Below are 26,706 nucleotides of genomic sequence, written 5' to 3'. Positions count from 1 at the left end.
ATGGTTGTTGCGGAGTATTAGTTAAAGATGTGTTACATTCTTTCATGCTGTAGAGTATTTGTTTAATGGTGCAAAGATGTGCTGCATTCTTTTATGTTGCATTTGTTTAACTCTGTGAAGCTGTGTTACTTTGCCTGTCTAAAACACCTGATAGTTATAATAAAGAGCTGAATGGCAAGGCAGGAAAGAGAAATAGGTGGGGCTGGCAGGCAGAGAGAATAAATAAGTGAAGGAAACGAGAGAAGAGGGAGAAAAAGGAGAAGAGAATGCCAGGGGTCATTTACCTCGTCACACAGTCAACCATGGAGTAAGAAGAAAAGACAGGTAAGTAGAATAGAGAAAGGTAAAAGCCCAGAGGCAAAAGGTAGCCAGGATAATTTAAGAAAAGCTGGCTAGAAACAACCCAAACTAAGGCTGGGCATTCGTAAGTAAGAATAAATCTCTGTGCATTTATTTGGGAGCAGAGTGGTGGGCTCCCAAAGAGCAAAGAGTAAAAAAAACCAACTAGAGATGGTAAATAGGACGTTCTCCCTAAAAGTTCACTTGTTTGAACTGTTTTGCCTCACTGGGTATGCACTCCAAACCAGTTCAAGCTGAATCATCAACCTTTTCATTATTCCTACCCTGATCCATTGGGAATATCCACGAATAGAAACTATCCAAATCTGACTGTTTTTAGGGGTGGAAAAATTTAGATGGAGGGATGTGTATAGTCTGCTACAGGTAGGGGGTCTGAGGAAGTCCTGAGGCTGTTAGAGGCGTTGTTTGGAGAGGGGTGTAGTAAACGCAGGTGAAGACACTGGGCCGACACCTGGTACTGAGCCATTTGCCTGCATTCCCTTATCCCCAGTAGGATCAACCCCCAGTCTCTGTAACATCTATCTGCTCCTAATTTAGATGCGATTAACCATTTTAGATTGCAAGTTCAAGTGAGATCAGACCTACTGCTAAAATTTCTTCCATAAGAGAGACACAAACAACATCTTCTCCTCCCAAGATCCTAACAAACCGAGGAACTGGTCCATCTGAGTTTACTCTGGGGAATCAATGAGTTGATTAGGCTTCTTACAGAGCAATGGGTGAGAGGTGATGGGCAGGACACACTAGAAAGTCTGAATATGGCAGGGATGGTGTGTCCCCCATGGATGTATAGACAGAGCCCTCTCGCTCATCCTTCCTAGCCTATCTACTTCTACCCCTCCCTGAGGCCCCAGGCTGTTTTCTGGTATTCTGTGGGTGGCAGGTTCCTTTAAGTCCTAGGCTGGTTCTATGACCCTGCTTTTAAAATGGAGGGTTTCCTTTAGCTTTTGTGTGTTCAAGCCTGTCCTTGAATTCCTGATCTCTGCTGCCTCACTTTCCATATGCTGGGATTACAAACAGGAACCACCACAGCTATGAAAACAGGGATTCTCAAAGTATTCAGAGAAAATGGTTACATTGTCTTCCCTGTGGCAGGAAATTGTGCTGCCATTCACCCAGGAGCTTTGGTTAGAAACTTGGGAGTTTTAAATGACAGGTGATACTGTATTGTATGATGTGCATAACATGATGCTTTGAAGTATTTGTAATATATATAAATGTAATAAAAACATGCTTTGCTTCACACTAGTTTTTAAAGATGCAAAAAAATTATGTGTATACATATGTGTCATTGTGTATTTGTGCACATGAGTACAAGGTCCATAGGAGCCAGAAGAGGGCATCAGGTCCCCTGGGGCTGGAGTTATACTGACATGGGTGCTGGGAACTGAATTTGTTTCCTCTGCAAACGCAGTGTGAACTCTTAAGTGCTTTCTGTCTCTTCAGGCTCAGAGTTATCATAGTTAACATCCACTATCTTTCCATTCTTCAAAAGATATAATGTGTTATGATGAGTGCCATCCACACACAAGATCTCCTGAACTTACCTAACTGTAATACATAAACTTTGACCAACACCTCTCCTCTCCCAGTTCCCTTTATCCAGCAGCTGCTTTCAGGGAGGGGTGGATTCACTTCCACCTCCTCTGAGATCAACATTTTCAGATAAAATCATGCTGTATTTGTCTGGATGGCTTATTTCACTTAATATAATATCCTCTAAGTTATCCATGTTTTTTGCAAATGGTATGATTTTGTTCTTTACTGCTGAATAGAATGCTCTGTGTTCTATTCAGCCACATTTACTTTACTCATTCTGTTGATGAAAATTAGCTTGATTCCCCATCTTGGCTACTGTCCACTATCGCTGTAATGAACATGGAGGCACAGATGTCCCTTCAGCATACTGATTTCATTTCCTTTGGATATATACCCAGCAATAAGATTCTTGGGTCATGTGGTACTTCTAATTTTAGTATTTTGAGGTGCCTATATGTGGTTTTCTATAATCACAGTATAAATTTACATTTTCATTAGTATGTAAGGGTTTCCTTTTCTCCACACAGGAGTCTTTTGTTTTTCTGAGATATGGTCTCATATATTCCATGCTAGTCTTGACCTCATTATATACCTAGGGCTAGCCTTGAACTTCTGATCTTTCTGCCTCCTCCTTCCAAGTGCTAAGAATACTGGTATACACCACTGATCCAGGCTTTTCAAGTTAATTTAGATTTCTGGTTTTTTGGTCTTTACCTCTAATCCTAATGCGTTCCTTCCAAAATGTGTCTTATATCTGTTCACTTTTCATCAAGCCAGAGATGAGTGCCCTCATCCAAGCCTTTGGCTTAGATTTCCTATAGTGCTTCTGGGGCAGTTCTGACACCTGCCCAGAGCAACATGCTGATCTGAGATTAATCTTTGAGATTAATCACGGTTTTGGAGGATACATTCCAATAACCTGGGAACGCAAAAACAAAATAAAACAAAAAACAAAAACCAAAAAAACAAAACAAGCAAACAAAAAAACCCACACACACTTTGCCTGGGCCTTGCCCTGGAGACTAGAATTCTTTCAGTGTGGGGATAATATATGGCCATTTGTAGTTTTTTAAGTCTGTCTAGGTGATTCAAATGTGCATCCAGGCTTGAGAAACACTGTCAGGGTTCAGAAGGAAGGTCAAGTTTATTTGGTCCTTGGGGGTTTTGCACATGCTGCTCTCTCTTATTATTCAGGATCTCTTCTTGTAGTTCTCTCCATGGCTGGATTCTTATTCAGGACTCAGACCATATGGTCACTTCCTCAGGTAGGTCTCCTTGATTCCTCCAATGTTCACCACTTTGCCTTGTTTTCATTAGGAATTTGTACATCCCTAGTTATGTTATCGTCTGTATCTTCACCTACAATATGGTCATCTTGAGCTCAGGTACCATCTGAGCATCATCTCACAACTCTGTCCTCGGTGCCTCAAAGAAATCCATGGCACACAGAAGGGCTTGTTATATATGAAAGAGAAGGTAAAAACCTTGAATTCTTTCTGATTTCTTTTGAAGTAGATCTATTCAAATATGTTCCTTTCAACCAGATTGTAATAAAATGTGCTGTGTTATGCAAGTGAATTGGATCACCCACTAAAAATGAGTAAGTTGATTTCTAAATTTATTGAGTTGAGCTCACTTTCTTCACAGGAACTGTAGATTAAATCTTGTGCAAAGCAGCTAGTGCCTAAATGTATTTTTATATGCATTTATTGACAGTGTTGCTTCTTATTTGGAATGCAGCTTACACGGCAGGTTATCTGGGAATGGCTAGGGTATATTTATTAAATCAAGAGATTTCTTAGATTTATGTGTGTGTGGAGACATGAAGACAGGGGACAGGAATTTGTGGAAAAGTCTTGCGGGGAGCAACAGAATTGCAGGGGAACTTGCAGGTCCTGAATTCTCAAGAAAGCGCTGATCCCCCTTTTTTGTGGGGCACCGTTTGCATTGACGGATGTGGCAGAACTAGTGAGTTTCAACTTCAAGTGAAGGAAAGTGCTTGAGATTGTACCTTGCTTCTCAGAAGTTAGTTCATGCAAATGTGGCAAAACTTTAGTTTTGGGTCATAAGTCGCTTGAATTCACGGAAACAGTTGAACAAAACTTGCTAAGCAGGTAGGTGAATTAAGGGCACAGATGTCCCTAAGTCACTCACCAGTTACTTCTGAAGTATAGTATCTGTGAAAACACATCTGTTGCTGGGGGGAGGGGAAAAGGCTTTTCAGATTCTGACATCTGTCGGTCTGGGACTTATTTCCTCCCAAGTATCCAGCATTCGCCGGCGGCAATAGGCTGGGTTCAAGTGCAACCAGTTTTTCAGGCAACCGCCTTCCCCTTTCCCTCTCGCTCATTAAAAACCATTTTGTATTTGGATGAATGGCTGAAATGTCACTGGCGCCTCGACATAGCCTAGTAAGGGAGACATCCCAACACACAGGCTTTTTAAGAACACTAGCCAGAGGTGGTGGCTTCAGAACACCAAAGGCACAGGAGACAGAAAAAGGAGAGCAAGGCAAAACCCTGAGCAGTGCTGAGTCCTGGGAGTTGTAGTTCCTTGTTGGGCGGAGACCCGCAGCTGGTACGGAGCTTCGCACTCCATTTCCCAGCAGGCCCCGCGCAGCGGCGGAGTCGCTGCGGAGAGGGTGCTTGGTGATGAGCTGCCGCGGGGGAGGGGGCAGGGAGCAGCGGAGGAGCAGCTGCGGCGGCCTCGGGGAGTGGTTGACTTCGGGCGTCTCCGAGGGCCGTGGGGACCTCGCGCGAGCTGCCGCCAGGGCCTTGCGGCCGCCGCGCCACCTCCGGCTCACGCTTTCCCCTTCGGTGTCCGCCATGGCAGCGCGTCCGTTCGCCGCCGGCCTCTGCACGCCGTGGCCCCGGCTCCCCGGAGCGATGAGGCGGTAGTGGCGCCTCGCGGCCCGCTCCTCCGGAGACTCGGTCGCCCCGGCTCGGGGGGCAGGTCTGCGGGCCGGCCCCGCCGCGGCGGTCCGCCCCCGCACCGCCCAGTCCCGCCCCCTGGGGGCGCTGCCCTCGGGCGCCCGCCACCCATGCCGCCCAGCCGCTCTGCCGCCCGCCGCTGAGCCCGCGTCCACCCTCCAGCTCTCAAGATGTGGCACAACGTGGGGCTGACCCTGCTGGTGTTCGTGGCCACGCTGCTGATCGTCCTGCTGCTGATGGTGTGCGGTGAGTGGGGGCCGCGCCGTGGGGGGTGGGGGTCGAGAAAGCGTGCCTGGGGCAGTGTCTTGGAGCTCTCTCTCGGTGGTCACCTGGCCTCCCAAGATCGAGCTAAGAGGAGCCATGCCTCCTGCCCAGGGCAGATCGCTGGGGCATCACGGTGGAAAGCTCAGCATTCAGGGCTGGCATCCTGACTCTAGGTAGAAGCGCGTTCCTGCTTCCCGGACAGGTTTGTCCTTGGTTGCCATTAATGCCACAGTCTACGCAGATTTTCTCCGTGGTCTGTAATCAGAGGAGAAGTGATTATTTGGAGGTTCTGAGCCTGGTGAGAGATTTCACCACCTTCATAAAAACCATGTGTTGGAGCATGCTTGGGTTTCCAGCGCACGTGAAGTTGTTTGTTTACTTCGAGTTCAGGCTTTAACCAAATTCCGAGCAGATGTGATACTGGGCAGAGCCTAAAAACATTGTAATAAACATACAGGGTCCGGTAACCTAATTCTTGGTTCTGCTGTAATGGTGCTGTTTGGTTTGCTGTGTGTATTTTCCTTCTCAGAATGAAAGGACGTTAAACTGTTCTCAAGGCATGTTTTCGATCCCTCTTGATTCGTTATGCACAGTAGCTGATAACCACAGGTCTTAGCAAAGAGGCCAAACAATTGTGAGAATCTGGAAAGTATTTCATATAGTTGCCAGTGAACACTGCTATTTACAAGACCAAAGTATGGGTTTGATGTGATGGAGTATTTGGTTAAAATTTTATAAATGCCATAGAGCTTATTATTACACAGTTAATGCTCAGTCCAGTGGCTGTACTTGGAAAAGATATGTATGCACTTGTATTTAGATACCTATATGTTTATTAATTTTTGTCAATGATGCTGATTAAAGCAAGGACCGCACATATGCTAAGCACATGCTGAGCTATTGAGCTGATCCCCAACCCTAAAATTTTGGGCTATTTCTAGTGACACTAGAGCTAAAACTCTGTTTTCTTTTTCTTTCTTTCTTCCTTTTTTTTGGGGGGGGGCATTCAAGACAGTGTTTCTCTGTGTTGCTTTGTGCCTTTCCTGGAACTTACTCTGTAGCCCAGGCTGTCCCTGAACTCACAGAGATCCGCCTGCCTCTGCCTCCCGAGTGCTGGGACCACCGCCCGGCTAAAAGTCTGTTTTCTTTTCTTCTTCTTCTTCTTTTTTTTTTTTTTTTTAAACAGGGTCTCACTATGGAGCCTTGGCTGTCCTGGAGTTCACCATGTAGACCAGGCTGGTCTTGAACTCAGAGAGATCCAACTGCCTCAGCCTCCCAAGTGCTAGGATTAAAGGTGTGCACTACCACACCTGGCCCAGTATTTCTTTTCTCATGATGTAAAACAATGAAATAATCTCTCTCGATTTTCTGATGTGTGAGCAGGTAATTTCATTAATTGTTAATGTTTAAGTTTTTTCCCTCCCCTCTGAGATGGGGGCCTCTGGTAAACTAGATTGGCACTGAACTTGCTGTGTGGTGGAGGATTACCGTGAGTTGCTGATCCACAGAGTGCTACATCCAGTTTATTTGATGCTAGGGGTGTACTCCAGGCTTCTGGCAAGCTATGTCCCAGCTCAGGATTCTTGGAATAAGAAAAAAACAAATCCTTGAGCATTAGTTGGATGAATGAAGGATGAAAGCATATGTTACCCTTTCTCCTTGGAATGAGAACGTGAGTGACATACAAACCATGCTACATCTTGTATAGAACACTTGCCCAACTTGCTCTGAGACATTTATTTATTTATTTATTTATTTATTTATTTATTTATTTATTTATTTATTTATTGTTTTTCGAGACAGGGTTTCTCTGTATAGCTTTGTGTTTTTTTTTTTTTTTTTTTTTTGTTTTTTTTGTTTTTTGAGACAGGGTTTCTCTGTGTAGCTTTGCGCCTTTCCTGGAACTCACTTGGTAGTCCAGGCTGGCCTTGAACTCACAGAGATCCGCCTGGCTCTGCCTCCCGAGTGCTGGGATTAAAGGCGTGCGCCACCACCGCCCGGCTTTTTGTTTTGTTTTTTTTTTTTTTTTTGTTTTTTGTTTTTGTTTTGTTTTTCTCTGTATAACTTTGCACCTTTCCTGGAACTCACTCTGTAGCTGGCCTGGAACTCACAGAGATCTGCCTGCCTCTGCTTCCCGAGTGCTGGGATTAAAGGCGTGCGCCACCACCGCCCGGCACTCTGAGACATTTTAATTCCTGATTGTTTTCTCAACTTTCAGTGGCCATCAGGCTGCTTTTTTCCCCTTCTTTCTTTCTTTTCTTTTCTTTTTTTTTTTTTTTTCTTTTTCTTTGAGTTAGGGTTCCTCTGTGTAGCCGTCCTGGAACTCGATGTGTGGACCAGACTGGCAGGAGATGGCCTGGCTCTGCCTCCCAGGTGCTGGGATTAAAGGCGTGTCCCACCATTGCACACTACTGCCAGCTTTCCTCATTTCCCTAAAGGGCCTTGTTGTTAGTTTCAGGAAACCCAATGGGCGAGAGGTAAGGTAAGATACTTTAAAACTAATTGCTGGGCTGGAGAGATGGCTCAGAGGTTAAGAGTACTGGCTGCTTTTCCAAAGGTCCTGAGTTCAATTCCCAGCAACCACATGGTGGCTCATTACCGTCCAGAATGAGATCTGGTGCCCTCTTCTGGCCTACAGGGATGCATGCAGGCAGAACACTGTATACATAATCAATAAATCTTAAACAAACAAACAAACAAAAAGAACTAATTGCTTTATAAAGTAGTCCAAACTGTTCATTGTTCGGAAACTTATGATAGGGTAAGGCAGTCTTTTGTTTTGACTAGAACGTGGCTGAAGGTTGAAGAGAAGAGCGAGGGGGCAGACCAGACTTGGGGACTTGGGTGCTATGTTAGTTTGCTGGGGCTACATTTCAGAGTACCACAGACTGGCTCACCTCCCACACAGCAATTTCTCTCTCACAGTTCTGGGGGCTCCAAGAGCTTTATGAGCATCTCTTCTTGGCGTGGAGGTAGCCATCTTCTTCTCCTGGTCCTTTCCCAGGGTCTTCTCACTGTATGTACCTGATACCAGTCATTGGATCTGGGCCCTGGCCCTTATGACCTTAGTGACTTTCCAGACAGAGTCACATTGGGAATTAGGACGTGTGAATTTGACAGGAGAAGGGACACAGTTCAGTCTGTAACATGTACCATGTCTCCAGCACTTGCTGAATGGTAGGAATTTTCTAAGTAGTTTAGACGTATGGCCTTAAAATAATTCTTACCTGTAGCACAAATCCTAATTGGTTTTAATAAAAACCTGGAGCCAGATACAGGGGTAAATGCTGAGAGATCAGAAATACAAGGGAGCAGCCACAGTCACCTCTTACTTCGCCAACTCCTCAGCCGCAAAGGGGGTGAGCTCCTATCTCCTCCTACCTTATAGTCCTCTCTGTCCATGCACGTCATTTCCTGTTTCCTCCTCCCTAGTGCTGGGATTAAAGGTGTGTGCCACGACTGCCTGGCTTCTAGTAGTTAACTAGTAGTTAGCTTGGCACTCTGATCTCCAGACAAGCTTTATTTGTTAGAGCACAACAGAATATCACCACATTACCTTTTGGATGGCCATTGGCTCTTTTTGAGAACCTGGGTAATGTTTTCAAAATTTTCAAGAAAAAAAAATGTATAAACACTATTTTTCTTTCTTACTAGCACTTTTTTTTTTCTTTTCCTTTTTTCTTAACAGAACAGAGGGTTCAAATTACCAGCCTCTGCCCTTTGGGCTGAGTTTCCTGTTTCTGATTTCATTAATTCAGCCACCTTTCTGTTTAGTGCCCACTAGACACTGGATCAAAATCTGTCACCATGTTAGCCCTAAGGAATCAAAATTGAATTTGCTGGAGAACACTGACAAGCTATTTCACTCAGTGAATTGTGATTTTCAAATTTCGGGTTCCTAGGGAGGTTTTCCTTCTATATATATGGGTTTGTGGTGATATATTGTGTACCCTAATAAAATTTGCCCAAAGATCAGAGAACAGAACAAGCCACTAGATTAAACATAGATGCCATACAGTGGTGGCACACACCTTTAATCCTAGCACTTGGGAGGCAGATATGTGTCTGGATCTCTGAGAGTTCAAAGCCACCCTGGACTACATGAGAGTGACTCAGTCTAGGAGAGAAACAGCCAGGCAGTGGTGGCATACACCTTTAATCCCAATACTTGGGAGTCAAAACACCTTTAATCCCAGCACTTGAGATCTCATGCCTTTGCTTGGGAAGCACACACGCCTTTAGCCTTTAATCCCAGGAAGTGATGGCTGGCGGGGGGGGGGGGGGGGGGGGGGGGGGGGTATATAAGGCGTGAGGAAACAGGAACTAGAGGCTTTTTTAGGCTGAGGAGTTCTAGAGGTAAGAGGTGTCTGTGGCTTATTCATTTGCTTCTCTGATCTTCAGACAAATTTTATTAGGGTACACAATGTACCCTGTCACCACAATGGTTGTTTCTGCTTTTTCATTTTTCATTCGTTCTAAAATGTTTTCTGCCTGTACCATTCACTGAAACTGTCTTATGTCAAGGTGGGTAATAAATGGTTTCCATCTTACTGAATGGGTGTTCACTTAGTAGTTAGTCCTCTTCTGTATGATTGAGGTTTCTCCCTGAGAAGAAGCACTTTGGGCTTTCATAGACCTTGGTGTTTTCCTTCCATAGTGGCTGATAATCATTTCCAAAATTTTTCCCCCTAGAGACAAGTTCTCATGTTTTGGTAACCTTCATTGCTGCACCTGATTCTGTAATTGAGATGTTTAGTAGCTGAGTTAGTTTTCTTTGCTTACCATTTATAACAAATTTTGGCCAGATTAATTCTCAGGGTTTTATTTGGACTGTAAATATTCACTGCTGGACCAACAGTATTATCTGGCCACTCATAGCTTACTGCTTGAACTTAGCGATTGCCTTTTAAGTTTACCCACTGTTTTCTGTTTTCCAATGCTGTGGATGGAACCCAGGTTCCTGTACATGCCAGGCGAGTGATCTAACAGTGAGCTCCGTCCAGTGTTTTGTTCTCTGTATGCACCTATTGTTTGTTCTCCCCTCCAGCCTCCAGAATCTACAGTCACGAGAAATATCTCCCGTATGTTCAGTCCGTTGCTTGTTCCCACCGTCCCAGAGCCCCCTCTTCTCAGCTGCTGCCATTTTCATAATGAGCTGCGCTTTCTCTGCTGCCCTGTCCTGGGTCTCAGTCCCTGTCTTTCTCACATAGTCTTTGTAGGAGCGAGCTGTGCTTTTGAAGAAAAGGTACATGAAAGAGAACATTTTGCGCTGCATGCTTAAGTCTTTTGATTTTTCAGCCCTGAGATTTGATCAATATTCTGAGTAGATTGGAAGTTGCAAATTGTTTTTAATCTAGACTTTTAAAAATGAGCCTGTTTTTTCCGCTCCCAGGGCTAATTTTGAGAAGTCCAGTGTGTGCCTTGCCTTGGCTCCTGTCTCCAGATGCCTTTCGAATAGCCTTTTCGTCACTGGTGTACTGAACGTCAGCATGCACCTTGGTTCATTTTGGCTTGGTTTGTTTTCCTCCACATATGAAATTGAGAACACCCCTTCGTTTCTGGGAGTATTTTCTTCTAGATTACTGATAATTTCCTATGCTGCTTTGAAGGTTTTGTTTTTTTATTTTTCCTGCATTGTCTTTATTTTCTCTCTATTTCCTTTGGACTTGTCTTTTCTTCTACTACTACTTCTTCCTCTCCCTTCTTCCCTGGGCATTGAACCCAGGCTTTCATCCTGGACTCTTTTCTTGGACATCTAGAGAGGGGTTGATTCCTTCATATTCAAGGATGAGGTAATTAAAACGAAACAATAGGCTCTTACGTGGTGGTGTGGAGGCGTACACTTTTAATACCAGCACTTGCCCAGCAGAGGCAGGTGGATCTCTTGAGTTCAAGGTCAGCCTGGTCTACAAAGGGAGTTCCAGGACAGCCAGGGCCACACAGAGAAACCCTGTCTCAAAAACAAAACATGAAAGCAACAACAACAGAAAAACCACCCATGGGTTGTTTCTCTGTTAGCTGTGGGCTTACCCATGTGTGGTGATTTGGTAATGATGTACGTAGTCTCTAGTTTACACATACCCTCAGTTGTTAACATGGAGAGTATCCACATTTGGTTCTGTTTTGTTTTGTCTTGTTCTCTCAGAGAGGAATTCTTACTTCTACTTGCCAGTTGCTTTTTCTTTCCTCTGCCTTTTCCTCTGGTTCTTGATTGTATTTTGCATCTAACTGGTATACCCCCCTTTACCGTTAGGTTTTTGGTGCTATTAAACCAGAAGTGAGAGTAGAGCTTCTCTGAAATGGAAAGGGTTAGTGAGCTGGTACAGAAGGTAGCCTAAAAGGCCCAAGTCCTGGGACAGGCTCTGCAGGGGATCCATGGCAGCTGGATCTGAGAGCCGAGAGTGGCTTCCTGTCTTCAACTCTTTTAGGTTGGTCCAAGCAGTACAGGTGGGCTTCACAAAGAGCCTAAGTTTTGGACTAGATACTTGTCTGTAAGGAGAAGTAGGGTGGGTTGCCTGATGCTAGACACTCATCAGTGTGGATATGGGCAGACGATGGCTGCTGGGGTTTAAGTCAGGGTCTGATCCACAGTCCAGTCCAGGGAACAGTTGTTGGTTTTAGTTCACACCTGCTAGCTGGTTAAGCTTCCTTATCTCTCCACTCCTTAGCCATTTTTTCTTATCAGATTTTTAAAGGAACTGATCATTTATTAAGAGTGGCTTTAGGCACCTGCAGTGGAGAACTCAGCCTTGCTTGATAGGCCGGGAGTGATCTACTTAACAACCCATTAGCCTGTGACCCTGGGTTCTTACTCAGAAACACTCTCAGTCCAGAAGCTCCACCTCAAGGTGTCCCCACGTGATTCTTGTCTCCCTTTGCATCTCCACCTGAGTAGCTCGCTCACACCTCCAAGAGACTCCTCCTGGAGGCTGCTTAGGGGAATTCCAGTCCAGTGACTTAACACTTGGGTTCTGCTGGTATCTTTCAGTATCTAAGCATGGGCATGGTGGAGCTTCCTGACTGACTTGTCCCACAGAAACATTGAGTTGGGCAGCTCCCTTAGACTCAGCAGAGGTCTGGAGGTGTGTAGTTCAGCAGTATTCCTAGCACAACAAGGTGGGGTGTGTGTGTGGGTAATGGACTTTCTTTTTATTCTAGAATTAGGTATTCTACAAAGTGGGTGTTAGTGATAGTTTTAGCAGAAGATGGTGAATTTTCTAGACAGGAAGTACAAACAGGTTGCTCATTGCCTTGTGAGGTAGAGATGACAGAACACCTGGAAAACAACTGGGTGATAGAGATTACTCACGGGGTAGGTAGGAGTGTATGTGCGAGTGTGTGTGCACACACGTGGGGGGGGGGAGGGGAGGGGGCGTCTAAGGATTAAGGCAGAACTTGATTTTCATGCCAATTGATACTAGTGGCCTGTTAAGAGACTGGGCTGTTATCTAAAACTGATTTCTTGGCATCTCTTTAATCCTGATCTCTTGAGAAAGGTCAAGGAAATAGTTTTGGCTTTAGGACGTACAGCTTTAGCAAGAATGACTGTGATTTTCAGCCTGGTTTGTCAGAAGGTCAGTTGAAACAGTGCGGTCTGTTATTTAACACTGTGACGTCAGTGACTTCACTTGTTGGGTCAACGTCTCTAGACCCTAGGGTAAGGCCTGGCACGTACATAGTAGGCCCTCATCTCTAGGCCTGGCACCTACATAGTAGGCCCTCATCTCTAGGCCTGGCACGTACATAGTAGGCCCTCATCTGAAGAATGAAGGACAATCCAGTAATAATGGTTAAGTATGGTATAAACCAGGATTGCCTCAAATGGATAACTCTTATTGAGGGAAATATACTTCCTAGATTCTTGGGTACATTTGCTGGGGAGGGTAGTCATGGTATCCAGAATTAACAAAGCACCACCTGTATCCCCAGGCCTTGGTCCTCCAGACTGTAGGTAACTAGTAGTCGAGGCTTCCCCTTCTGGTTGTTAGAGCATAGCCCCTGTAGAGAAAGGATGCCTTGTTATATCTTGTACCTTCACTAGGTAGTCTGTAAAAAAGGATTTCCCTTGTTCTGTGAGTTACTGTTGGAGCTCCTCTCTCTGAGTGGCTGTACTTACTAAACCAGAAATGTTTTGGTGTATCTATCAACCTGGAAAGTTGAGGTTTTGTTTGTTTGTTTGTTTGTTTGTTTGTTTGTTTGTTTTTGACAGGGTCTCACTGTGTACCTGACTGACCTGGAGTTCTCAGATACTCACCTGCCTCTGCCTCCAGCAGGCTAGGATCAACTGCTTGGGCCAGCATTCTGGCAGAGTCTTTATTATGTACACCACTGGTTATCTGACATCCTCACCTGACTCTGAATCTTCACCTAAAACACACTCTTCTGGTTCCTATAAACCCTGCTGGATGAGTTTGTCTTCCTTATTTCCTGGTCACTGGGCCAGGTGTCATACTTACTCACCTAAATATTTGACGTGTATTCTGAGGTATAAAGATAACCACACTCTGGTTTTGTCTTTAAGCTACATGCTGGAAGCTTAGTCATTCAGAAACACTTCAGAAGCCGGGCGGTGGTGGCGCACGCCTTTAATCCCAGCACACGGGAGTCAGAGCCAGGTGGATCTCTGTGAGTTTGAGGCCAGCCTGGTCTACAGAGCGAGATCCAGGACAGGCACCAAAACTGCACGGGGAAACCTTGTCTTGAAAAACAAAAAACAAAAAGAAACACTTCTGATGTCTGAACAGTTCGGTTAATGTTGGTACACTTTACTCGCAGATGAATTTCATCAGGGTGACTTGGATGTTTATTCTTTTATCACCCTCCTTTCTAACCCCTCCCCCACTCCCCCAAGACTTCGGAGTTTATCTCTGCGCTATCATGACAAATAGATTTGGCACAAATCCCTGAAACTGCACTTCCTTAGACTAGCCTATGTGATAGGAGAGCCGTGATATCAGAACCTGTCACAACCAGGGTTTATACCCATGAAGTATCTCTGGGGCTCTAGATTATTTTAGGATGAAGACTGGTTACAGAAAACACCAAGCATCTGATTGGAGAGCAGGAGTTTTTTGTTTTTTGTTTTTTTTCTTTCGAGACAGGGTTTCTCTGTGTAGCTTTGCGCCTTTCCTGGAACTCACTTGGTAGCCCAGGCTGGCCTCGAACTCACAGAGATCCACCTGGCTCTGCCTCCCAAGTGCTGGGATTAAAGGCGTGCGCCACCACCGCCCGGCGGAGAGCGGAGTTTGAGCCCCACACTCTGACCTCTAGAGGGGGCAGGGAGGCATGGAGCTTGGGTTGTCCACACTCTGGAGCAGTGAGTACAAGGACTAATTCACTGCATTCAGACCTGGCTTGTGCAGCTTCTCCATCTGATGGACACCTTTATGTCGCAGTTGTCAGGGAGATAAACAGCTTCCCTTGCGCATGCCTGTCCTCCGCCTTCCTCCGCTCTTCCTAGATCTCATTGTCGTTGAATGTACACATTGCAGCATGATAGTGTTTGGACCCTAGGAGGCACTGACAGTGTTTGAGTAAGAACGACTAAATGAGCCAGTTCTCAGCCTTTGACTCATTAGCTGGGATGAGGGATAGTGAGTACGGGGTCGTCAAGATTTTGGGACAGAGTGGCAGCTAAGAGGTTGTATGGAAACATCAAGATTCTCCAGGCTCTTAGAGCTACAGCCCAGGAGGAAGGAAGCCAGTTAGGAGGTTTACGTTGTCTTGATGACAGTTTTAGCTAAGGAGACAGTAGTAGAGCTGGGAATGCCATGGCTTTGCGATTGTCGTGTGACTGGGCCACAGCGGTGGCACTTCTCTCTTCTGTCAGTGAAGAACACGTGAGCTTTGAAGCTTTAGGACTGGTTTAGAACTTACATCCACACAGTTCCTAGGAGGTCAGCGTGTCCGCCTGTACGAGCAGAGGGGTTGTCTCTCCTCATGAGTTGTCAAGGCTGTGCCCCCTGCTCCAGCCTGAGCTTACTGATTTGCAGAGCCGGGCTCCTGCCGTTTCTGGCAAAGCCAAGGTTAGAGTGCATGGAACGGACTCCAGCAGACCCGTGACTGCTTTGAACAACATTCCCAGCCTCTAATAAAGACAAGTTCACTGATAGCCAGCTGTCTGGGAATGGCTCCATGTGCCTAGCACTGAAGTACAGACGAGTTGGTATGAATTAATCAGTGCTTGGAAGTGGGTTTTCAAAGATAAGTATGGTTTTCGTTTACTCTGGTCTTAGGAAAAGAGATTTAAGTCGGGCAGCACCATACCTCATGGTGTTGGGGCTCAGCAAAGTGCCCGAGATAAAAGGCTCTGGAAGCAAACCAGGTAGAAAATACTGAAAGTTCAGGGAGTGTCTTGTGAGAGGCTGGACGTTCAGAGTGGGCGGGCTCTTTTGACTTCCCTGTTGACAAGTGGCTTTCAGCCTGACTGGGTAAGAATCCAAGGCTCTAGAGTCTGAAAGTGATGGCTTCTTTAAAGGGTTGTTACAAATTTGACAAGTAATTGATTTTAAGTTATGATTTTAGTCAGCCTTAAGAATAATTAACAGAAAATGTTAATGCCAACAACAACAACAACAACAACAAAGGTAATTAAAGTTTCAGTGTCAAGCCAATATTGAGAAGGCATTACTAGGGATTATTCCTCTCCACGGGATGCACGTTTCTTAAGGAAGTGAAATACGAAGTTTCCTCAGGCTCCCGGTCTTCCCTAAAGCATAACACATCGGCAGACTAGACACTCACAACCAAGCATCCAGTTTCCGTCTTTCTGGCCCTACATTCCCTCACAAAACTGTACAAGAATTTAAGGATTTTGGTTGGTTGGTTAGGTTTTTTGAAATAGGGTCTCCCTGTGTAGCCCTGGCTGGCCTGGAACTCCCTGTGTAGACCAGGTGAACATTGAACTCAGAGATCCACCTGCTTCCTGAGTGCTGGGATTAGAGGCGTGCACCATCACACCAGACAAATGTAACGATTTAAAATGGTTTATCAACTGACTATTTTAGGCCAGCCTTAATTGAAGATTCCTACTGGATAATGTACTAACTACAGAATCCAGCCCCAACTGCTGGTGCCTTTTTACAAAGATATTGAACAATCCTGTCCGTCAAATGGACCTGAGATGTACAGAATACAGGATGCACTAGTTGAGACAGGCATTAGTGGCCATGCCCGAGTCTTTCACAAGGACTGTACCTTCTGACCTAATCACTTCCCAGAGGGCCATCCTCCAGTGTAGTCACAATGGGATTGCGTCGCAGTGTGAATTTGGGCAGTCATGAACATCTGACTGTAGCGGGTACTGATCATCCCTGAGAGAGTGCCTTGTCAAACTTCTGCCGTGAAACCCAATATCTTGATATACTTAAATTTATTGCTCTGTCCTAAGTAGCTGGCTCTCTTTGATAGTGTTGCAGTCCCAGCATTTGGGAGGCTGAGGCAAGAGGATCTCGACATCCTAAGTTTGAGGCTAGTCTGGACTACCATAGCAAGACCCTATTAAGGGGGTGGGGGCAGTTGCTTATAGATCTTTATTTGTAAAAGCCTGTTTAGTTTTCTTTTTCTTTTTAAAATTTTTTTTCCCTCCATCCTCCCCTCCCCACATCTCCTCTCCCCCAGATCTCCTCCTCCTCCTCTCTATTCAGAAAGGGGCAGGCCTCCCAGGGATATCAACCACATGGCATATCAAGTTATAATAAAACTAGGCATGTCCCCTCATAGTAAGGCTGGATGAGGCAACCCAGTGGGAGGAAAAGGTTCCTGAAAGCAGGCGAAAGAGTCTGAGACAGACCCCGCTCCCACTGTGAGTAGTCCTGCAGGAACTGCAGGCTCCACAGCCGTAACATGCATGCAGAGAACGTAGGTCCGACCCAGACAGGACAATCACCCAGACGGGCCCTGGTTAGTTGATTCTGTGGGCCGTTTTCTTGTGGTGTCCTTGACCTCTCCGGCTCCTACAATCCTTCCTCCCTCTCCTCTGCAGGATCCCCTGACCTCACTTTTCTGAGCTCTGGCTCAAAGTAACTTTTCCTTTCCCCGTCCTGTCCATGTACTGGCCCAGATCTTAAGCACACTTGCTCACACTCTGGGTAGTCTGTGTCTCCACTGCTGAACCTGCTTTCTTGGCCCCTACCCCACGGCATGACTTTCTTCCTCTTTTTCTGTCTCCTTCCTCGCAGCGGTTGCTGAGCCTGACAGTTTGCTACCCTGTGTTGTTTTTCTCTCAGATTCTTAACAAATTGGTCCCTAAGCTTAAAACAAAATAAACAAAAATCCCCTGTTAATCATTGAGTCTTTTATATAGGAATGGGAGTAATGGTTGGCAGCCTTAACTAATGCAGAGAGATTATGAGGATTAAGTGAAATGTTGACTGTAAATTCACTGTGTGATTGAAAACTACTACTGACGGTGAATTTTTCTGGCGTGTGTATCTGTAGAAATCCCATACAGTGTGTTTTATAACATTCACCTTTGTACTAATGCTTAATTACTGGCACACACAAGTGAGTCACCTTTTATTGTCCCAGAACCCAGGGCCTCTGTTGCCAGCCAGCTTTTCTGACTTACAGTGCTTCTCAGTCTAAGGATGGAACAAGACCCAGACCTACCTTTTAAAAAGCCATGAAGAACTCCTTTTAACATGCAGCCTTAGTGTTTGATTATATGCAAATATAATTCCCCTTTTCCCCCCGCCCCCCTTCTCCTTCCCTTTCTCTCCTTCCTGTTTTTCTTTCTAAATCCCAGGACATGGTATAAGACTCGTGTCCATAGAACAAGAGTAAGCAAGAAGTTTGTTCTGTGGGGAGGATCTGGTAAGCTAGCCCATATGCTGCAGGGTCTAAGGAGGTAAACATTTCCCAGGAAAAGGTCATCTAAGTTTTAATGAGTTTCCTCTTCCATCCTCCTGCTCCCCCAGTGCACACACGCACACACCTGGGAGAAGGTATCCCAGAGCTCCGAGTCCAAATCAGGCCGGTCGTCTCTTAGGCGAAGGTGAAGTTGTGAATCTGATCTGGTGATGCTGTCCTTTGTGTCTGTGTGGCTCTGGTTTGGTAACTCACATTCCTTGTGCACAGCCCTGGCCCATCTGGTGTGTTTGTCTCTCTAGTAAAATGTCAAGGGTAAGGCTTCGTTGCACTTGTGTTTTCTCACATGCCGAGTACACAGAAGAGTGAGCTCCGGACATAGTTGTTATATAAAAACAGGTCTATGGAGCAGGCTCAGTACAACTCTAACTAGGGTGTACTTAGGCAGACAGAGTTAGGTAAAAAGACGAATCTGTTTTCTGCTGTTACAACAGAGTTCCGCACACTAGGTAAATCACAAATGGTAGTTGTTTAGTGGGTGCATCGTTGTGGAGGACTGTGATACTAATGCCCAGTGAGGGCCTTTGCTGTGGCATTATTGGGTGGAAGGGCAATCGCAGGGAGAGACAATTTGTCCTTGAGTTACTTAACTTACTTGTTTTGTGCTGACACTAACTCATTTCTTCATATTTCTTAATCACTTCTTTATATTAAGATCTTAAGTACATATTCATATGAGTTTTGGAGGGGACATATAAACAACTCTGACCATTATATCAATTATTTCATCCATGAACTTCCTGTGACACCACCCAACTCATTGGTGGTGATACTTGGGAAACATTTTTAATTGAGGTGGTGGGTATTGAAACTAGGACCTTACACATGCCGTATAGTGAGTTATAACCTCCACTTCTGTGCAGTTTCTCTGTTATAGTCTTCTGTCTTAGTTGGGGTTTCTATTACTGTAGTAAAATAGCATGACCAAAAGCAACTCAGGGAGGAAAGGGTTTATTTCTGCCTATACCTTGTAGTCATCATTTGGGGAAGTCAGGGCAGAGACCTGGAGGCAGGAGCTGATGCAAAGGCCATGGAAGGGTGCTGCTCACTGGATTGCTCTCCGTGGCTTGCTCAGCCTGCCTTCTAGAACCCAGGACTCCCAGCTCAAGGGTGGCATTGCCTACAGTGAGTGGGACCCTCCCACATCAATTATCAATCAAGAAAATGTACCACAGTCTTGCCCACAGGCCACTCTGGTAGGGGCATTTTCTCAGTTGAGGTTCCCTCCCCCTAAATACCTCTAGTTTGTGTCAAGTTGACGTAAAACTAGCCAGAACATCTTCCTTCTGTAATCATCGTGTCTCATTAATAAATACTAATGTGGCTTTTGGAAATGGAGTCTTTGGAGGCAGTTTCTAGTCAACTGGTCCTCATTTCTTCCCTGTGGGCATTCAACCAGGAGTCTCCCTTTCTCCTCTCCCTTGGCCAGTCGGATTCGATTGATCCACTCTTTGACAGCCGTTTCTGGGTTTTCCAAACTTGAATGTACACTCATCTACGGAGCTTCAAAACGACTAATCACAGCCAGGCATGGTGATTACACGCCTTTAATCCCAGCCCACTGGGGGTAGAGGCAGGTGGATCTCTGAGTTGGAGTGCAGCTTGGTCTACACAATGAGTTCCAAGGCAGAGCTACATAATGAGACCCCGTCACAAAAAAAACCCAAACAAATAAAAAATGAATAAGCACAGCTCCTAGATTGATTTGGGGTTTGTGAGATGAGCCCTCGAGAATCTGGTTTCTGAGAGCTCCCTAGCAGATTGGATGAGTGGTCACTTTGAGTGATACCATTTAGGAATTGCTGCAGTGTCTGTAAGTAGGGTCGTTACATTGGGTTGTTTTGACCACGCCTTATGTTTACAGTGAACTTGAACGTCAAAGGGAAACTATGCCCGCCACCCTCCTCTGCCTCCACACCAAATAGTTGTTCGGCTCTATCAGTTGGAGCCTCTTACAGTATAAACATTCTCTCAAGGTAATGTGTGTTAACCTTTTAAAGGAATCAGGGAAGGTTTTGGTTTCATTGGGTTGATGCAGGATCTTGCTATAGCCCAGGCTAGCCTGGAAGTCAGGATTCTTCTGCTTCTATCTCACCTCTCAAGCATGATAATAGGCGCCACCAAGTCCAGCTTTTTAGTTAGACTTTAACTAGCAGATTTGTCTGTGAGTTGGTTGTGATAGTGTGTCTGTAATCTCACTTGGGAGGCTTGCACATCAGAATTGTCCCAAGTGTAAGGCCAACCTGGACTACACTTGAAGTTCCAGACCAGCCTGGCCTACAAAGTGAGACCTTGTCTCAAAAAACAAGCAAACAAAAATTGTATGTGTTTTGAGCAGCTTCCCACCAGCCTTCACTCAATCCCTCTCCAACCCCTGTAGGGCCATATAGGCATGTTTTGAGTTTGTCTAGATTTGGGGCAGAAGTGTGAGTGGTTTAACAGGCCACTTTGGGAAAATCATGAGTAGGGGTGCAGCAACCATAGCCTTCTGAATTCTACCTTCGATTGAACCACCCCTCACCCCCAGCCCCCACCCCGCATGAATGAATCTCAATTGTGTTCAAATTGAAGGGAAGAGAGTCTGATCTAAGAGCCTGTTCTCCTATCCCTGGTCTCTGACGACTGCTGCCATCCTTCTGTAGACATCTGTCTTCCCAAAGGGAACCACACTGTCTTGAGGGATAGATAGTTGGTGCTTTTAAGCCAGAGATATCTTGTTACCCATCTCTTCCCTCATTCTTTAGAGAATATTTGGTCTTAAGGATGTAAATACTATTCATCTTTTTTGAATAGAATTATTATAATTTACTGACAGTAAATTTACATTTCTGTTCACAACTTCTGAGTTAAGATTCCCAGCACCATGTACAAAGCCAGGAGTGGTGGTGCACATCTATAATTCCAGAGCAATAGAGAAAGACACTGGCATTGACCTTTGACCTCCATACACACATGCACATACATGTGTATGCACATATAACCATGTGTGCTCATTGTGGGAAATTTTAGTTGACTAGAATGTCATTACAGAATCAATGCAGGCCCCACTTTGACCTACAGACTCAGTGCACTGATGAGCTGACTCCAAGATTCACCTAGAAATGCAAGGGACCTACGTAGTCAGAACAGTCTTGGGAAAGAACAAAGTTGGTGGACATACACTTCATGGCTTCAAACTGTAATGCAAAGCCTGTAGTTCAGATAGTGTGTGTCAGCGTAAGATTGGTATATGGTGAATTAAAAGGCCAGAAGAAAGTTGCCATTTCTGACTGGGTCTTGACCAAGTTTCCAAGAGAGTAGTCCTTTCAATTAATGATCTGGGATAACATGATATTCATATGCTAATGAATGAATGTGGAACCATCTCTCTTGTCAAAATTAACAACAGGCCAAAGACTTATCTATGTGTTAAAATGTGTAGAACTCTTAGAAGACTGACAAGTGTAAATCTTAACAATCTTGAATCACCCTAGTCGTTTTCTCGATGTGACAGCAACAGCCCAGGCAGCCAAGTTAAAGTGATTTACTGGGTCTCTTCAGAGCTAAACAGTGTTCTTCAAAACTCATTCCAAAAATAGTAAAAAGACACTGGATGGAATGGGGAGAAAGTATCTACTGTCTAGAACACATAAGCGCTTACAGCTCAAAAACAAAACAAAACAAGAAAAACACGAGCTTTAAACTAAGCAGAATTTTTTTTCAAAAGCAAAACAAAAAAATTGACTAATAGTTAAAAAATTAAAATGGAAACAGATTATTAGTTATATAGACCAATGAAAATCTAAGCCACCATCCACTGTACTGTGCCATTTCATATTTAGTGGGTTGACTGTCACTTCTTGCTTTCTTTTTTTTTTTTTTTTTTTTTTTTTTTGGTTTTTTGAGACAGAGTTTCTCTGTGTAGCTTTGCGCCTTTCCTGGAACTCACTTGGTAGCCCAGGCTGGCCTCGAACTCACAGAGATCCGCCTGGCTCTGCCTCCCGAGTGCTGGGATTAAAGGCATGCGCCACCACCGCCCGGCGTGACTGTCACTTCTTATTGCCAATCTTTCATACACAATATGGAGAAATTGGACCTACATGTTGCTGGTGGGATGTACTTGCAGCCACCAGCAAGTCTGGGCCTTGAGAGAGGTTTTATAAATGAAGCCAGACCCAAATGGCAGCTCCTGACTCCATTTGTGTAGCATGTTCATAGTGGTAAATCCATAGTGATGTGATGCACATTAGTGACTGCTGTTTGCTGTGCCAGATGCGACCTTCTGAATGTTGACGGACACCGGATCATTTTTACCTTGCTGTTGTTGTTACTGGCAGTGCCATTCAGGAGGAAGAGAGGATGGAAAGTCCTTATATCCAAAGCCTTTGACAACTGGTGTCATCTTCAACTTTTTGTTTTATAATTTTTTTTTCACTGTGTAGCCTAGGCTGGCCTGTGTAGACCAGGCTGGCCTTGAGTACACAGAGATCCACCTGTCTCTGCTTCTGGAGTGCTGGGATTAAAGGTGTGAGTCATCACCTCCAGCTATGTCGAGAGATTCTTAGAGTACCAGGATTCCTTTTTATTTTAAAAGACAAAGTCTCGTGTAGCCCAGGCTACCTCAGGCTCACTATATAGTCAAGGATAAACTTCAATTTCTGATCCTCCTGCTTCCTTCCACTTCCAAGTGTTGGGATCACAGGTGTGTAACACCACACCACACCATGGCTGGCTTTACGCGGTGCTGGGGATTGAACCCAGGACTTTATATAGCTAGATAGGCTCTCTGTCAGCAGAGATCTTTCCCTAGCCTAGAATGGCTCTGGAGGATTCTCTTAGAGTTGGTGCACATGCCCCAGAAGAGTTCAGGAGTGTTGATTATACAACCTTATGAATATTCCAGAAGCCATTAAGTTGTATGCTGTGAAAATATAATTTGAAAAAACAAAAAGTTACCTCAGATTTCCCTGACCTGTTAGCATTTGAGTTCATGTCAGCAGTTTAAGGAACACTTACTAAGTGACAGGAACCTTAGCCCTCTAGGTGACTCTTCTCCCAGCCCTCAAGAGGCAGCAAGTGCAGCTTTGTGAGCCTTAGGTCAGAAGTGGTTCCCCACCCTGTGGTCTTCCTTCTAATTGATCCATCTGTTTAGCAGAGAATTTTGGGTGAAAGCAGAGCATGTTAATTTGAAATTTCATAAAATGTTATTTGGCAGAGCTGGGCCATTTATGCACATAGTTGACATATTCAGGGTTTGGTTAACGTGCAGTATTCAGTCTTAAGAGATGACAAAACCCAAGAAATGCAGGAAGTCTCCCAGGTTAGTCTTTTTGCTCTAAGGAATGAGTGTTGGGCTCCTTTTTAGTGACTGTAGGGAACAAGACAAATTAAACACTGCCCCCTAGGTGGCGGCCATTATCATGGCCTAGTTTAACACCGGATTGGAGAAGCCATTGGGCTTTGTTTTCCTGAAGTGCATGTCACCAGAAAATGCCGGGCCCACTGGCCTCATTGAGTAAACAGCATGAGGAGAACAATGGCGGCAGACATGGTGCCCCGTGGGCGGGCTTCACCTGGCATCTTACCATATAACCCAGCCTTGAACTTGGCATCCACCTGCCTCAGTCATCCGAGTGTGTATATGCCACCATACCATGCATAATGCTGATGCTGGGTTTGAAATTCCATGAAAGCAGAAACTTGTCCTCCTGTATGATTCTAGAATCTCTTCCTCTTGCCTCACACATCGTAAGTGCATTGTACTTGTTGTATGAATGCACACTGTAGTATACATATTGCTTGTAATAGACCTTTCCGTTTACTGTAGTGTTCTGAGTGAAAACGGTGTAATAATCTGTCTCAATGTTTTTGTCTTTCTTTAGGTTGGTATTTTGTATGGCATCTCTTTTTATCTAAATTCAAGTTTCTACGGGAACTGGTGGGAGACACAGGATCCCAGGAAGGAGATCATGAGCCTTCAGGGTCTGAAACAGAAGAGGACCCTTCAGCTTCACCACACAGGATCAGATCTGCTCGTCAGAGGAGGGCGCCCGCTGATGAAGGCCACTGACCAGACACCTGCCATACTAGAATATGGTCTAAGGCAGTTATGAGCCTCTGTCTTTAGTGACCTAGCTTTGAAAGTTACTAAGTGACTGAGGAACATTTGTAATTGGATTTATATCCAGTTCAAAAAAGATTTACATGTAAGCCATATAGAAATAAAGGGAATTTAAATCAAATTGGACCATTACAGATTTCATCTTGGATATTTTGCTTCACTGGGTCTACTTAATACACTTACTCTTTGGCTTATTTTTTTTTGCACTGGTGTAAATCTGTAAACATTTTAGGCTTGAAAAAACATGTTATTAGTCATAAAATGTACCCTTTTCTTGACACTTTGACTTGTCATAAATTGGGGAGCATCTCATTACTGTCAACCAGGTGATGGTCTTGTCATTATTCCAGCTCATGCATGTGTGAATTTGCAGCTTGTTACAATGTCATTACCTCAGCTGATGTGGATATTGTTGGTATCAAATATATCGGGTTTAATTGGCATTTTTAAAATATCTTCAAAAGTACTGTGAATCGGCATTGAAACGGAAGGTGGTTGTATATGCAGAAAACCGTGCAGACACCAGTGGATCGTGTTTGATGTGAATGATGCCAACATTTGCTGCTGGAGAAATGGTCACAATTCCGTATTCCCTTGCAAAGAAACAACAAAATGCTTTACAGGACTTAAGAGAGGAAGATACCCACAAGCTGACGAAGCTATGCTACATCTTGTCAGTGGGGCACTTGCACAACAGTTGCCTGTCTTCTTCACGCCAAGCAATTGCAGTCGAAGGCAGGAGAAATTGCCAAAGTCCTCAGAAATGATATATCAGAGTTCAGAGCAAGGAGAGACTGGTGTGGCTGCTTCGTGGAGAGGACTGCCATTAAGACCTCAGACGTTTTCTCCAAAGCTGCCTGCTGGTGTTAGACGGAAGGCAGTGGAAAGCACCCCTGCAGGAAATGCCGAATTTCCAGTACTCTTGACATGTTTGGGAAAATATGCAGATCCCTATGACTAATTTGAAAAATGGTGTGGAAGAAGGGGACTTGGAATGTGAAGTTATAGTTATAACTTAACCAGTTTATTTCACACATTCTTTACATAGGCACAAGATTTATGTGATAAAAATATTTTAGAACACGAATAAATACAAAATAAAACATTTTTCTGTGATACAAGGCATATGCCATAGCTTAATGGGCAGTGTTTTTTTCTTAGAGATACATATGGTGCATCTTAACAATTGATGGTCACCTAGATTAAGTAAAAGTGATAATTTGTAAATTTACTTTTCAAGATAGCAGTTATTTATTGGAGAACTTAATTATAAGTCTTACAGTGTTAACAATTATTTTCTATGAAATACTTCTGGGGTAAACCTGTTGGGGGTTTTAGAGTTGTAGTTAGGAATCTAAGAACCGTCTTCTCCTTTAGGGAGAGAGATTGGTCCCCCTTTATATGGGGACCTTATGTTCTGAGCTTGTGGAGAAAATACTTCAGACCTCAAAGAGTACTAGGGCTTGAAAGAGTAGTGGTTGAAAAAAGTGCTTACCTGTATAAAATTCCTCTTGCCAGGAGTCCATGTTTGTTTTAACTGAACTTTGGACTGTTTACTAGAGAAGAGAGATGAATTCATGAACCTTCTAATGTCTGCTCTATACTGCAAATGAACTGCAAAGCCATGTTATCTTCCTGGTTCTTGTCATTCATGGCTGTGTTTAATCTTGTTTGATACCTCATTCTTCATCCTGGCAGATTTTGTCTATTCATTGTCTACTGGCACTACCCCAAGTTGAGTCCCTAAAGAACTGTTTGTAGACACCATAGCCCTTTAGGCACACCAGAAGAAAAGTTACAGAGGACAGCCTTCATTTAGACATTTTCTCGGGAAGATGCCTAACAGCTGAGAGTTGGGTGCGATTGTTCTGTCTTCTTCTGGGGCATAATGTGACCAGAAGGCATAAAGAGCAGTGACATTGTTTCTAGCATTGATTTTTGATATTTCTTATATTAACTAAACATCACTAAACGGGTCAAGATATGCCACAAGGCATCTTGGTACCGGGAGGTTGTTTACATTAGATTTTTTTATAATCTAATGTTGTGAGCTCCAGTTTTGTTTTTTGCTTATGTTTTACAGTGGGTATCTAAGGTTTCTATAGCAATAGGAAAAACTTGAAGCTGCAGGTGAGTGCTCTGTTGTGTCAGTATTAAAGAATGGTGGCTGATGTAATCACCCCCCCCAACCTAGAACCAGGCCCAATCTAATCTCTGTAAAGATACATACAGGGCATTATTTATTGGTATTTATGTTTCCAGCATATCCTATAAAACTTTAATAAAAACTGTGCTTGGCTGGAGAAATAATACCTTATGGTATAACAGCTTATACTTGTGTGTTTTAACTTAAGAATGCAAAGACATTTTGGATGCCAGTATGAAGAGTCTTAAGGCACAGTCTTTTGTGTAAAATTGGTTTCATGGATCTCATTTTCCTCACCAGGGGAGAGAGGAGAAACCGTTGCCCCTCCAGGATTCCTGTGTGCTGTGGGTTTCTGTCCGTTTCCTGTCTTGAGTGCTTTTGTAGCTGTTACAACTGTCACACCTGTATTCTCAGTGCAAGGGGTGTACTCAACTTCAAAGTTTAAAGACACAACATACAAATACTAGAGTCTTGCCTGATGACGTCATCTCTTTGAGGGT

General features: G+C 44.3%; 1 protein-coding gene across 1 annotated transcript; it reads left to right on the top strand.

The window, feature by feature from the left end:
- Positions 1-4,885: 4,885 nt before the first annotated feature.
- On the top strand, positions 4,886-24,181 carry Smim13 (small integral membrane protein 13). The gene is made up of 2 exons (XM_059263129.1): positions 4,886-5,075; positions 23,822-24,181. Exons 1-2 carry the CDS (start codon positions 5,000-5,002, stop codon positions 24,007-24,009), a joined length of 264 nt encoding a protein of 87 aa, XP_059119112.1. The 5' UTR covers positions 4,886-4,999; the 3' UTR covers positions 24,010-24,181.
- The last annotated feature ends 2,525 nt before the right edge of the window (positions 24,182-26,706 follow it).

The sequence above is a fragment of the Peromyscus eremicus genome, chromosome 5, assembly GCF_949786415.1.
Source record: "Peromyscus eremicus chromosome 5, PerEre_H2_v1, whole genome shotgun sequence".
In the NCBI taxonomy this organism is placed as follows: Eukaryota; Metazoa; Chordata; class Mammalia; order Rodentia; family Cricetidae; genus Peromyscus; species Peromyscus eremicus.
The sequence above is the reverse complement of the archived record's forward strand: the minus strand, read 5'-3'. Positions and strand labels throughout refer to the sequence as shown.